The sequence below is a fragment of the Salvelinus sp. IW2-2015 genome, linkage group LG28 (assembly GCF_002910315.2).
Source record: "Salvelinus sp. IW2-2015 linkage group LG28, ASM291031v2, whole genome shotgun sequence".
Taxonomy (NCBI): Eukaryota; Metazoa; Chordata; class Actinopteri; order Salmoniformes; family Salmonidae; genus Salvelinus; species Salvelinus sp. IW2-2015.
The window spans coordinates 2,701,449-2,714,837 of NC_036868.1; the positions used below are offsets into that span (position 1 = coordinate 2,701,449).

Sequence of the window (13,389 nt, forward strand, 5' to 3'; positions counted from 1 at the left end):
TTGAAAATCAAATGCTAGTCTAAAAGAAATGGGAGATAATGTCTAGATGCTTTTTATAGCGGAGATCAAGTTTATAAATTGCCTGGCTGGGCTGATGAGACAGTGGATTGCGCAGTGAGATTGGAACAGACAAACRGGCATTTCAACGTCTTAGCTTTTGCTGATGGTAATTTGAGGAATAGACAACTTCTGGAATGCGGTTTTAACCAATCAGTATCCAGGATTAGACCCACCCATGGTATAAAGAGAAACATAATGCACACTCTAGAATCCCCTTTAAAGGTMATTAGAAACGAGTATTCAACAATGCTGTGGTATAAATGCTTATATAAAGCATTATATCTGTCAGTTTTAAATAAAGTGTTACCACAATGCAATCAATCACAATTCTCCCTCCACAGTATGGTGACTGTTCCTGGGTTTGTGTTCCCCTCTGTAGGACTACAGCGTTCCCCATATTGACTTGTTCACTGAGCCAGAGGGCCACGGCAGGCTAGCACCGTACCATGACGACACAGTAGAGATCAGCTCCTTCGGTATCCCACAGAACACAGCTTCCATCAAAGTCAACTCTGGAGTGTAAGTGTATCTAATGGTTGTTGTATTTACATGGTACCTCTTCAATCCACTCTAGGGCAGGGTATTCCAAACTCGTACCTGTGGCCTGTCCTGGGTGACCGTTGTGTTTTTTGCCCTAGCACTACACAAATAACCAAATCATCATCAAGCTTTGATTATTTGAATCAACTGTGTATTGCTAGGGCAAAAACCAAAATGTGGGGGCCTCAGGACCGAGTTTTGGAAACCCTGCTCTTGGGTGTAAGTGCATCTATACTCTTCCTAAAATGCTACATCTAAATGTCTATGGTGTAGTGGTTCAGTGGATCAGTCCACTCTGTGTAAGTGCATCTTTGCTCCTCATAAATCAGGGGTGGTCAAACTACGGCCCACGAGCCGGACAGTTTTTGGTCTGAAGCAGTGCACTAAATAGGGAATAGGGTGTCATTTGGTATGCCGCCTTATTACTCTTGCATGCAGATATGTAGTTACTGAAACATCCGGCATACATTTTATTTTATTTTTTATTTTTTKKGGGGGGGAAAAACAATCCAGAACACGCTTGAACGTCTGAAACTAGATTTAAAAGTATGTAGAAATTATAATGGACCTTTATATTTTCAAACAACTGCCCTTTCCCCAGCCCCCAAATTGATTTTGACAAACAAATTGGTAAAAATAAATCTACAGCCCTGTTGATTTTCAAAATCCTGATGTGGCTCTCAAGACAAAACGTTAGCCCACCCCTGTCCTAAATGTCTATGGTACCTTTTTGATCCACTGTGGGTTGTCAGTGTGTGTAGTCCTCCTGAACGGTGCCTCGGTGCCTCTAGAGGCCTATGGTACCTCTTTAGTTTGTTTAGTATGCTGCTTGGCTCTTGTTGTCAACCTCCTCAGCAACAAGGCCTTCTCCTCATGGTACTTCTAATGAGATTGCTATCTGGGTAGGCAGCGGGAGATCAGCATTACATACTGCAGTGCAATACAACTCTTGCTATTGTAGAGAATTCAATTACTGTTTCAGTTGGAGATAATGACATTTCGGAGCCTTGAGCGACCAGGCAATCCTAATTCTCTACGTTGATTATTTCATGGCTTCTGGCTGCTACTGAGCCAAACCTGGGTCATGTTCATTAGGTTCCAATGGGAATAAAACTGATTGAACCAGAGAGGGACAATAAGAAATGCTGATTTTTGTTTTCCTTTCTGGGGTGTGCCCTAATGAACCCGACCCTGAGTTCAAATATAATTTGTTTACTTTTAAAACTAAGCCTGCTCAGAGTGCCAGATCAGATAAGCTTTTAATWWAAAAAAAAAAGTATTTCAAAGAATTTGGATTGAAGAAGAGTCAGGAAATTATTCAATCCGTTGTTCCCACACCTGGTCCTGGGAACCCCAGGGGGAGTACACATTTAGTTTTTGCCCCAGCACTAACACACATGATTCTAATCCTGGACTGAAGGGAGTGCACATTTTTGTTTTTGCTCCAGCACTAACACACATGATTCCAATCCTGGACCGTAGAGGGGAGTGCACATTTTTGTTTTTGCCCCAGCACTAACACACATGATTCTAATCCTGGACCGAAGGGAGTGCACATTTTGTTTTGCCCATAGCACTAACACACATGATTCTAATCCTGGACCGAAGGGAGTGCACATTTTTGTTTTTGCCCCAGCACTAACACACATGATTCTAATCAAAGGTGTAATGGTAAGTTGATTAGTTGAATCATGTGTGTTAGTGCCTCAGCAAAAAACAAAAAGTGCACCCCTTTCGGTCCAGGATTGGGAAATACTGGATTAAATAATGATGGGCATGTTGATGTTTTTGAATGAGGCGTTCGTTTTAATGTGGCTTGCATGTGGTATGCTGTCATGATGTTGTTGCAGATTCACATGCTCAAAGTGATTGCTCCTCAGGGATAAATAATGTTTCAATGGAATTGATTTGCAGGCTGAGGAGAGCGAGAGAGCACTGACAGATAATGATTACTGCCCCCCCTCCCCAGAATGTCCCATATGCAACCTGCTCCTGCATGTTATAGAGAGAAAGGTAAAAGTGGGGAGGGAGGGAGGGAGGGAGAGAGAGAGGTGGGGTAGGAGACTGGTAAAGGTGGGGGACATACAGAGATAGAGAAAGAGGGGGGGTGAGGGAAGAAACTGGTAAAAGCGGAGAGAGAAAGACAGAGGTAGAGAGAGAAAAAAGGAAAGAAAGAATCTGGCAAAGATTTCAAAGGTTATTTTTCCCACATGAGAGGCACGTTTCAGAACATTGTGTGCCCGGACTCCTAGCTGAAGTACACCACAATAGACCATTTCCCTCTTCGTTGCCAAACTGCTACTAAAGACGGTTTACTTAGGCACGTGTGATCGAAAAGTCCCCTTTCAGGAATCATTTCTTTTCTGTGCCCAACCATCCCGGAAATTCTTAATGGAGGCAGTTAAAATTAGAGTTGAATACTTGTGGCTGTCAAAGAAGTGATCATCTAGCCTGGTTACACCAGACCAATGATACAGTACATCATGGCACCAGACTGAATGGTGAGCACAGCGTTCAGTCTAGTTGAACCAGGCTAGTAATCAACTCAACACCAATGTTATTCCCTGAATACTTTGGCCTGTGTTTCCTTAGCAACTCTCCCTGCGGTTATTTTTCTGATTCACACACGGAATGTCTGAGTACTATACAGTCTTTCTTTCCTTAGCCTCACTCAAGGTAATCTAGCATTGTACAGTACTGGGGGTAAAAGAAGCTGGCACAGCATTGGATGGAGAATAGAGTTTGACTGTAAATCTATCACTGATGTTTTATGTGTGATACACAGGCATAATATGAACATCAATAACTTAACATTTCAGTTTAATCAATTCAGGCGATGAATGGAAATTGAATCCATGATTTCAAAATGGCCCATTATTTGAATCTAATCTCAGTTCAACTGCGGACTGATTTAAAGTTAAGACAATTTGTACATTCATGTAAATCATCTATTGATGTAAACACTCTGATCTCAAGTCTGGATTAGCCCGCTGCTGAATTGACTGAATTGGAATGGGAGGTACCCTGCTTAGAAGAACAGATGACTGATCCATTGGTGTGTACATAATGTTTAGGGATTCCTGTTCCTCCCCAACACAGGTGGTTGGTGTTCAGTGACCCAGGGTTCCAGGGCCTCCTGGCGGTGTTGGAGAAAGGGGAGTACCCCTGTCCCGAGGCCTGGGGGTTCAACACACCCTTCATCGGATCCCTCAGACCCCTCAAAATGGTTGGTGCTACAGTATCTCGCAATAACAGATGTAGGATCTTAATTTGATCACTCTTTTGTTGCCGAGAATGCAGGAGGAAATGCAAACTTGTAGTGTATTCAAGGTTTCAAAAGGCTTCTAAAGTTTGTAATTTGATTTTCTTTAACGAAAAAAGGTATCAACCCCTACAACAAATGGCCATGATAATCCACATATCCTTTTACTGCATGATACATTTCCTGCTGTAGCAAACTGGCTCAAATTAATATCCTACATATGTACTGCACATTAAATACATGGATTAAACTACATGTCCATAAAATAAATGGAAGGAAGGACGATGAACAACAAACAAGGCTTGTGTTCATTTACAATTTAGCTTTATGTTTTATTCTTTCTCCTAACCTTTGTTTTACCTTTTTTTCTGTTTTCAATGTTTAATTAACTTTTGAAAAAACAGGTGCCAATGTTTAGCAAATCATTTCCAAGGCAGAAGAACAGTACACGCAAAGGATGAACTAAACTATAAATGTTTATCTTTATTTTTGGAATAATCTTCTCGTTTAGCCACATTTTTGCTTTTATTGAATTGTGGAAATTTGTCTAAAGCTACAGTATATATCTTTATGAACATGTATCTTCATGGATGTAGTTTAATCCATGTATTTTATGGACATGTGATAAGATTAATGTGCAAATAGTCATGACTGACTAGTGAGTGAGCTGTTGGCCAACACAAGCATGCAAAATTGGATAGTGACTAGTGAGCAATTGTCAATTGTTCTAATGACGTTTTGCCTTATGTTTCTATGTCCTATACCACTCTATATGAAGGTTATTAAGTTCACTGTCGTACCAAATTACTGAAATTACTCAGACGCAGAGACAGAATGCACTCATTCAATCTGAATGAGGCTTGTCCAGTCTCTGGGCGGTGCAATCTCTCACTATATCTCCTATCTGTCTCCAGCATCTCTCACTATATCTCCTATCTGTCTCCAGCATCTCTCACTATATCTCCTATCTGTCTCCAGCAGCGTCGCAGTTCATTATGCTATGTGCGTAAATGGCAGAATTTGCATACTGCTGACTCCCACCTCGATGTTGTGTGCTTTTTTAATTAGTGGACTATAGTGCTGTTGTGATTGATTATCTCTGTTTGTTGCAGGGTGCCTTCAAGGTGGAGAATCCTAATGAAGTCAAGGTACGCCATTACTTTACCATTACATTCTGCTTCACTGTCGTCCTCAAGTTGTCCCGGGTTCAAATAGTATTTGTGTTCTTTCAAATACTTTAGCTTCGCTTGATTGAGTTTTCCTGGCACAATGGAGCCAATAGAACAGTCCCAAAAGGACAAACCCTTCTGGCACCCCAGACAGGCTCAATCACATGTTTAAATCATTTAAAACCTGTCTGGTTTATAATTTCACATACTATTTTAGCATGTTGTCAACTAACGTATTGTTGGTCTGACTATGGAAACACAGTGAAAAACAACAACCAATCACAAATCATTACGATCAGGTCTTGGGGTCAATCAGGGGTCAAACACCCTTTGAACTGCTCCCTCCTACCTTTGACCTTTGGCCTTGGTCTCCTCAGGCTGTGCTGTATGAGCGGCCTGGCTTTGAGGGATCCTGTCTGGAGATCGATGGGGACGTGTTCTGTTTTGGAGATGAAGAGACATCAAACCTGGAGTCAAACAGACTGAAGTCAGTGGGCTCTGTGAAGATCCTCAGAGGACTGTAAGTTCATATAGCTCTCAAAACGTTCATATGTATTTATGTGGGAGAGAATATGGTTATTAAGAAACACAATACACAATCAACGTGTCGTGTTGTGATAGAGAGTGTTACAAAATGGTACTGTCAGTGATCCTCAAACCTGCTCCTGGAGAGCCACGGTACTGTGCACTATTGTCCCAGGTTTGAACCATCACACTTGATTCAACTTATCATCAAATTTTCAACACCTTGATAATGTGAATCAGTTGTCTCACTGCTGAGCTGCAACAAAATCCTGCAGTACTGCAGCTCTCCAGAAGCACACGTTTAGGATAATGTGTTACAGTAATGCAACATACATATGAAGTAATATACTGTACAGTGCGTACAATGTAGCCATTGTCTAATTCCCTTTTATTTGCTGTCCCAGCTGGGTGGGGTATGACCAACTAGGGTTTGAGGGTCACCAGTATGTCCTGGAGGAAGGAGAGTACCTGGACTGGAGGGACTGGGGAGGAATGACGGATCAGCTGCTGTCTATACGACCTGTACTGACTGTAGGTATCATGCTAGGACCTAGAACTGAATGGTGTACGATTTGGTATGAAATTATGAATTACAGTATGGATGAACCCCTGCTATAAATGAGCATCAAGCCTCCTCTTGGAGAGGTTTTGCTCTACACTCTTATTTTGTGCTCTACAGTCTTTCCAAAAGGGTTATTTGGCTGTCCCCGTAGGAGAACCCATTTTAGTTCTAGGTAGAACACTTTTTGGTTTCAGGTAGAACCCTATGTGGAAAGGGTTCTTCATGGAACCCAAAAGGGTTCTACCAGGAACCAAAATGGTTCTACCTGGAACCAAAAAGGGTTCTTCAAAGGATTCTCATATGGGGACAGCCGGGCACCTTTTTCTTCTAAGAGTATATTGTAGCCCTACACAAACACACCTGATTCAGCTAATCAATAGAGTCAGGTGTGCTGTATTAGAGTTGGAACAAAAGCATGCAGGGGAGCTCTCGCCAATGAGGAGGGTTGGGCACCTCTGATGTTTGATATGCCATGCCAATGGTGTAAAGGTAAGTCATGATAGGATATTGTTTCTTATGGTATGCCATGACCATACAATTAGTTATGCAGTACTAAAACAAACTTTCCCCATTCAAGTCTAAAACAAACTTTCCCCATCTGTGATTGATGGACCAGCGGTCATATTGGGTGTACCTATGAGTGTACCAGTCAAATTGCTGTGGACTGAGGGTTTTGTACATTCTAGTAGTTCTACTTCTATGGGCAGGACCAAGGATGTTCTTTGTTTCATTTCCCCATGACAGGATTTCATGTCACCACACCTCAAGATGTTCAGTGAGAGAGACTTTGGCGAGCTGGGCGCCAACATCGACATCTTAGAGCCTATCATCAATATAGAGGACACCGGCTATGGGCTGAAAACGCAGTCTGTCGACGTTATGGGCGGAGTGTAAGTCTGAGATCTCTTTCTTTCTCTGTTTCCACMTCTGATGTGCACAGTTAAAGCTACAATCTGCCATTTCAACAGCCTGACCCTGTCACTTTGTTTGGTAAGCTTGGGGATGGGGCTGGGGAAATGTAACCACTTTCAAATTCATACAGACCTATGGAACCATGGATAATTAATTGAAATGACCATTGAACAACAGGAAATGTTACAGATTGTGGCTTTAAATCTACCTTGCCCAGTCTTGTGTGTCTTATAGGAAAATGACCAGTTAGTCGATTACAGAAATTCCGGGCTGTGCTCTGCTATAAAGTGTGAATGTAATGAGACGTCTACATACTGTTAACCACTCATTTACTGTCCTGATTAAAATACTCCAGTGATCTGTAGTAGCTCAGGTCAGGTGTCTTGTGTCCTGTGGCCTGGCGGACTACATAGTTCAAAATGAACACTACAAAGCTGGAGATGTAGTGTTCTAATAAACAGAAGCAAAGTTACAATGCAACTTCTAAAAGCATATTTGATCCTGTATAGTTAAAGGTAGACTCAGTGAGATGACGTTGCAACGAGCAGCAGATAGTGAGATGACCGTGATGCAAGACTTTGCACTCACACAGTCACACAGAGGATCTACACCAATGGAGGCTGCTGGGGGGAGCTATAGGAGGACGGGCTCATTGTAATGGCTGGAATGGAATTAATGGAACAGTATCAAACACATTAAACATATGGAAACCACGTTTGACTCCGTTCCATTCATTTCATTCCAGCAAATTACAATGAGCCTGTCTTCCTATAGCTCCTCCCACCAGCCTCCCCTGATCTGATCACATGTGCATGTGTGTGCTTCACGCTGCTGCAACGTGTTAGCTACGGGGCCAAAACAGAGGAGAAGTTGTTGCAGAAATGAACCCACTATGTGTATTCAACTTCCCCTCGCTGAGTCTACCCTGAGAGTTTCAGCGAAGCACCAAGTAAACAGCAATATTGTGCCGATTTCCACAACAACTAAGAGCGTTGAAGCGCGTGTTTAAACTTCTCTGCTGTTTTAGTCCTGCATGTTGTAGCTATTGAAACGTGCACATGCGCAGATACCCTGCACTACTCTGTGAGTGCATCTTCTGGCATCACACTCATCTGCAACATCTGTTGTGCTGCTCGTGGCAACATCATATCTCAGTCTCAGATGTTTAACTTATAAGTGAACCTTGACACATACTATCCTACAGCATGTGCAGCCCTCTAGACTTAATCGTTGTTACTAATGTGTCTGTGCTAGCTAATTGTTTCTCACTTTGGCTGAAATATCTTCCTGTGTTGCCTGCAGAACTAGGTCTAACGCGTGTTCATTCATGTACAGTATGTTATCTTAAGTTCCTTCTCTCCGGATAAGGGTCGTGTTCATTAGGGCACACCATACCAAAACATTTAAAAACGGAATGCAGAAACAAGCATTTCAAGATCAGGTTGTTCATACACGTTTCACTTCGTTTTTGGAACCTAATGAACAGTTGTAGGGCTGACTGTAGGCTGGCTGCCTCTCCCCGGTTGGCACGTTCAGACAGGGGACCAAAATTCCTCCGAGACATTCAGTCCACGCCTCATTTCCTGGGTCTCTGTCAGTTGGGAACAGGGTGGAGTACACTATGTGCAGCAGAACACTTCCACTTGCTTTTGGAGGAACGTCTCTGGTTCTGTTACAGTGTTGTGAACGCTCGTTATAGTGTACTACATCTCCCTTGTCGTCCCGCTCCCCCGTCGTCCCGCTCCCCCGTCGTCCCACTCCCCCGTCGTGCTTCTCAAACTCTGTTATTCAACCTGTTGACTCAACCCAGCAGACTCTCTCTCTCTCCCTTATTTCTCTTTCTCTCTCTCCCTCTTTCCCTCTCTCTCCTCCTACCTATCATATCATTCTCTCTCTCCCCTATCTATCTTTCTCTCTCTCGTCAGCTTCTGCTGTGGTCTTTTCTACACAGGCACAGTCATCAGATACACACTAATCAAAGACAATATTGAGTAGGAGCGTAAGAGCTAATTAACCACTATCTGTATCTTATCTACATGTTTGATCTGAAATGTCAACGTTTAATATCAACCTTGGTTTTAATGACTTTGATTCCGTCTATCTATTCGTTGATTTTGTCTTTGGCGTCATCCATCATAAGAGCACAAAAAATACCGTAAAACTCATTATAATGTGCAGCGCAGTTTAATTTCCCTTTCTCTAACGATGTGCGTTTAGGGTTGCCAAATTACAGTATCTTTCCCTAAATTCCCACAGAGGATTACACATTTCCTGCTTACTCCATCCTGATTCCGGGAAATTTCCAACCGGGATTTCTGGAAAGTTACTCAAATGTTTTCAACCTTAACCTGAGTTTAGTCAAGTGTGGATGCATGTGATGCAACTGCGAGTTGCAGTCTTTGACACTTCTGTTTGAAATGTTATTGTTATTTTGCAAACTGCCAACTGTTCACGCAAAATGTTGGCCCTCGGACTGAAACATCAAGGCACTACCTGAACTTGAGCAATAAGAAACAGTACTGAATACGGTCCTCGTGTGTCCCTTCTAGATGGGTGGCATTTGAGGAGGCAGGGTTCTCTGGAAAGGCGTATGTGTTGGAGAAAGGCCTCTACGGAAGCCCAGAGGACTGGGGGGCCCTCAGCTCCAAGATCACATCCGTCATGCCCATCATTCTGGTAAGATCAACACAATATTAAATGACAAATTATTATAATATTATAATGATAAACTAATCATATAATATAGTATTAATGTTGCAACAATAAATTATTAACATGATAAAATATTAAATAATTGAAATATTCTGTAATCAGTTACATCCGTTTGGAAAGGGGGCAAGGTCGGGGGAATGACATGAGCCATACAGTATGGGATAATGATGATCTACAGAGAGGTGATAGTGCACTATATAGGGAAGAAGGTGCCAATTTGGGATGCATACAATGATAATAACAAAGTCACCAATACACTGATCCAAGTTGAATTATTTCCTCAGTTCTCTCAATAATGCCCTCATTTGTGGTCTCTTCTAGGATAATCTGGGAAATTCCTCCAAGTTCAAGGTATGTCAACCAAAAGCAACAGGACCAACCTACATTTCTTTGTCATAGATTTTGTAAACCACTCCATGACAGCCCCATATTTGACAGAATCTGACAGTGAATCTGTTGTGTGTCTCAGATGCAGTTGTTCTCGGAGCCGGGGTTCCAGGGTTCTGTCCACATTGTGGAGGACAGTGTTTCTTCCCTGCCACACAGCTTTTCCCTGGGTTCCTGCAAGGTGCTGGCTGGCAGGTGAGTGTCGTACTTGTTATTCAGCCAACGTAATCTGCAGATTTTAACACGTACAGTATCTTTCCCGTACCATTAGCTACATCATTTGCAAGACGAAGTTACTGTTGGCCACAGTCATTTATATCTACAGTTCTAGATGATGCCTATACTTTTATACATTTGCTGTTGGAACATTATGATGGTGGAGAAAAATAATGATAATCTCCATGTCTCTGCGTGTCTGTGTGTTCCAGCTGGCTGGCGTTTGAGGGCCAGGGCTTCACTGAGAGGATGTATGTGTTAGAGGAGGGGGACTACCCTGATCTGAGGGCCATGGGGTGTGTGGAGCCCAACTCCTCTGTCCTGTCCCTGCAGACTATTGGCTTTGTGAGTACTCTGTCTATTAGCTCTCTTTCTGTGATGTAAATGGCACCCTATTCCCTACATAGTGCACTACTTTTGACCAGGGCCATAGGCTATATAGTAGTGCACTATATAGGGAATAGGATGCCATTTGAGATGCACCAAATGTCTATGTCAGGGACGGGCATAGACATGTCTATGTCAGGGACGGGCATAGACATGTCTATGTCAGGGACGGGCATAGACATGTCTATGTCAGGGCGGGCATAGACATGTCTATGTCAGGGACGGGCATAGACATCCCAAACATTCCCACACTGTTCCTGCAACTCACATCTCTCTGCTGGAGGTGAATGCATTGGAAGATGACGTTTTCTGATGTTGCGAATAGTAGACTACACAAAGTGCAATATAGAAATGTGGTTGTGCATCAGCAGATTTACTCTTCTTATGTCAGTCATTGATAGTCAGTCAATTAGCCCATGTCTAACATTTTTCAGAATTCTAAATTTGTTTAGCGGCCAGCTATCTAAACTTGTTATCTTGGTCAAATTACTGGCCGGGGGTCCCCCATTGATTTTTTTAGTCAGTGTCACTTAGATATCATATTAAAAACTGCAAACATTTCTCTCCTCCCGCATGGCAAAATGTGTAGAATTGCAAGAAATGAACTCTAAAACATAAACAACTTCTCTCTGCTGACAAGAGGTGGGCCACTAAGATGTTTTGCTCACAACACATCAAAGTTGCCCATCCCTGGTCTATGTCAACCTTCTATGGCACAAGGAAAAACCTATTTCATCCAATACATTGGATCCACATAATCACGTGACTTCATCCAATGAAATAATTGTTTTTGGACAATTGTTTGGTATAAAGGGTTACAATAGGAATAGTGGCAATCTATATACAGTACAGTCGTGGCCGAAAGTCTTGAGAATGACACAAATATTCATTTTCACAAAGTCTGATGCCTCAGTTTGTATGATGGCAATTTGCATATACTCCAGAATGTTTTGAAGAGTGATCAGATGAATTGCAAAGTCCCTCTTTGCCATGCAAATGAACTGAATCCCCAAAAACATTTCCACTGCATTTCAGCCCAGCCACAAAAGGACCAGCTGACATCATGTCAGTGATTCTCTCGTTAACACAGGTTGTGAGTGTTGACGAGGACAAGGCTGGAGATCACTCTGTCACGCTCATTGAGTTCGAATAACAGACTGGAAGCTTCAAAAGGAGGGTGGTGCTTGGAATCATTGTTCTTCCTCTGTCAACCATGGTTACCTGCAAGGAAACACGTGCCGTCATCATTGATTTGCACAAAAATGGCTTCACAGGCAAGGATATTGCTGCCAGTAAGATTGCACCTAAATCAACTATTTATCGGATCATCAAGAACTTCAAGGAGAGCGGTTCAAATGTTGTGATGAAGGCTTCAGGGTGCCCAAGAAAGTCAAGCAAGCGCCAGGACCGTCTCCTAAAGTTGATTCAGCTGTGGAATCAGGGCACCACCAGTACAGAGCTTGTCAGGAATGGCAGCAGGCAGGTGTGAGTGCATCTGCACGCACAGTGAGGCGATGATTTGGAGGGATGGCTGGTGTTTAGAAGGGCAGCAAAGAAGCCACTTCTCTCCAGGAAAAACATCAGGGACAGACTGATATTCTGCAAAAGGTACAGGGATTGGACTGCTGACGACTGGGGAAAAGTCATTTTCTCTGATGAATCCCCTTTCCGATTGTTTGGGGCATCCGGAAAAAAGCTTGTCCGGAGAAGACAAGGTGAGCGCTACCATCAGTCCTGTGTCATGCCAACAGTAAAGCATCCTGAGACCATTCATGTGCTTCTCAGCCAAGGGAGTGGGCTCACTCACAATTTTGCCTAAGAACACAGCATGAATAAAGAATGGTACCAACACATCCTCAGAGAGCAACTTCTCCAACCATCCAGGAACAGTTTGGTGATGAACAATGCTGTTTTCCAGCATGATGGAGCACCTTGACATAAGGCAAAAGTGATAACTAAGTGGCTCGGGGAACAAAACATCGATATTTTGGGTCCATGGCCAGGAAACTCCCCAGACCTTAATCCCATTGAGAACTTGTGGGCAATCCTCAAGAGGCAGGTCGACAAACAAAACCCACGAATTCTGACAAACTCCCAGCATTGATTATGCAAGAATGGGCTGCCATCAGTCAGGATGTGGCCCAGAAGTTAATTGACAGCATGCCAGGTGGGATTGCAGAGGTCTTGAAAAAGAAGGGTCAACACTGAAAATATTGACTCTTTGCATCAACTTCATGTAATTGTCAATAAAAGCCTTTGACACTTATGAAATGCTTGTAATCATACTTCAGCATTCCATAGTAACATCTGACAAAATATCTAATGACACTGAAGCAGCAAACTTTGTGGAAATTTATTTGTGTCATTCTCAAAACTTTTGGCCACGACTGTATATGGGGGCTCAGGAGACGTTTAAGTAGCTTGAAGGTTTAAGGTCGGTATCAAACAAAGAAGGTCACTATTTAAATGTATGAACATGTTTAGTCATTCAAACAATAAAACGTCACCAGTAATGTTAAGAGTTGGTGTTCTCATACCATTGTCAGGCGTATAATAACCTCTCCCTCCCTCTCTATCCTTCTCTTCCTCTCTCCCCCCCCTCTCTCTTCCTCTCCATCCCTCCCCTCTCCCTCTATACCTCCTCTCACCTCTCTTCG

General features: G+C 42.7%; 1 protein-coding gene across 1 annotated transcript in view; it reads left to right on the top strand.

Annotated features, from left to right (window-relative positions):
- The window catches only part of LOC111954384 (beta/gamma crystallin domain-containing protein 1), a 52,082-nt gene that overhangs the window by 20,953 nt on the left and 17,740 nt on the right, over nt 1-13,389 (top strand). The window contains exons 10-19 of the mRNA XM_070435735.1: nt 440-579; nt 3,700-3,826; nt 4,975-5,010; nt 5,409-5,551; nt 5,961-6,087; nt 6,863-7,008; nt 9,580-9,706; nt 10,064-10,093; nt 10,212-10,324; nt 10,558-10,690. Coding sequence (XP_070291836.1) covers nt 440-579; nt 3,700-3,826; nt 4,975-5,010; nt 5,409-5,551; nt 5,961-6,087; nt 6,863-7,008; nt 9,580-9,706; nt 10,064-10,093; nt 10,212-10,324; nt 10,558-10,690 — 1,122 coding nt within the window. The remainder of the gene's footprint in view (nt 1-439; nt 580-3,699; nt 3,827-4,974; nt 5,011-5,408; nt 5,552-5,960; nt 6,088-6,862; nt 7,009-9,579; nt 9,707-10,063; nt 10,094-10,211; nt 10,325-10,557; nt 10,691-13,389) is intronic.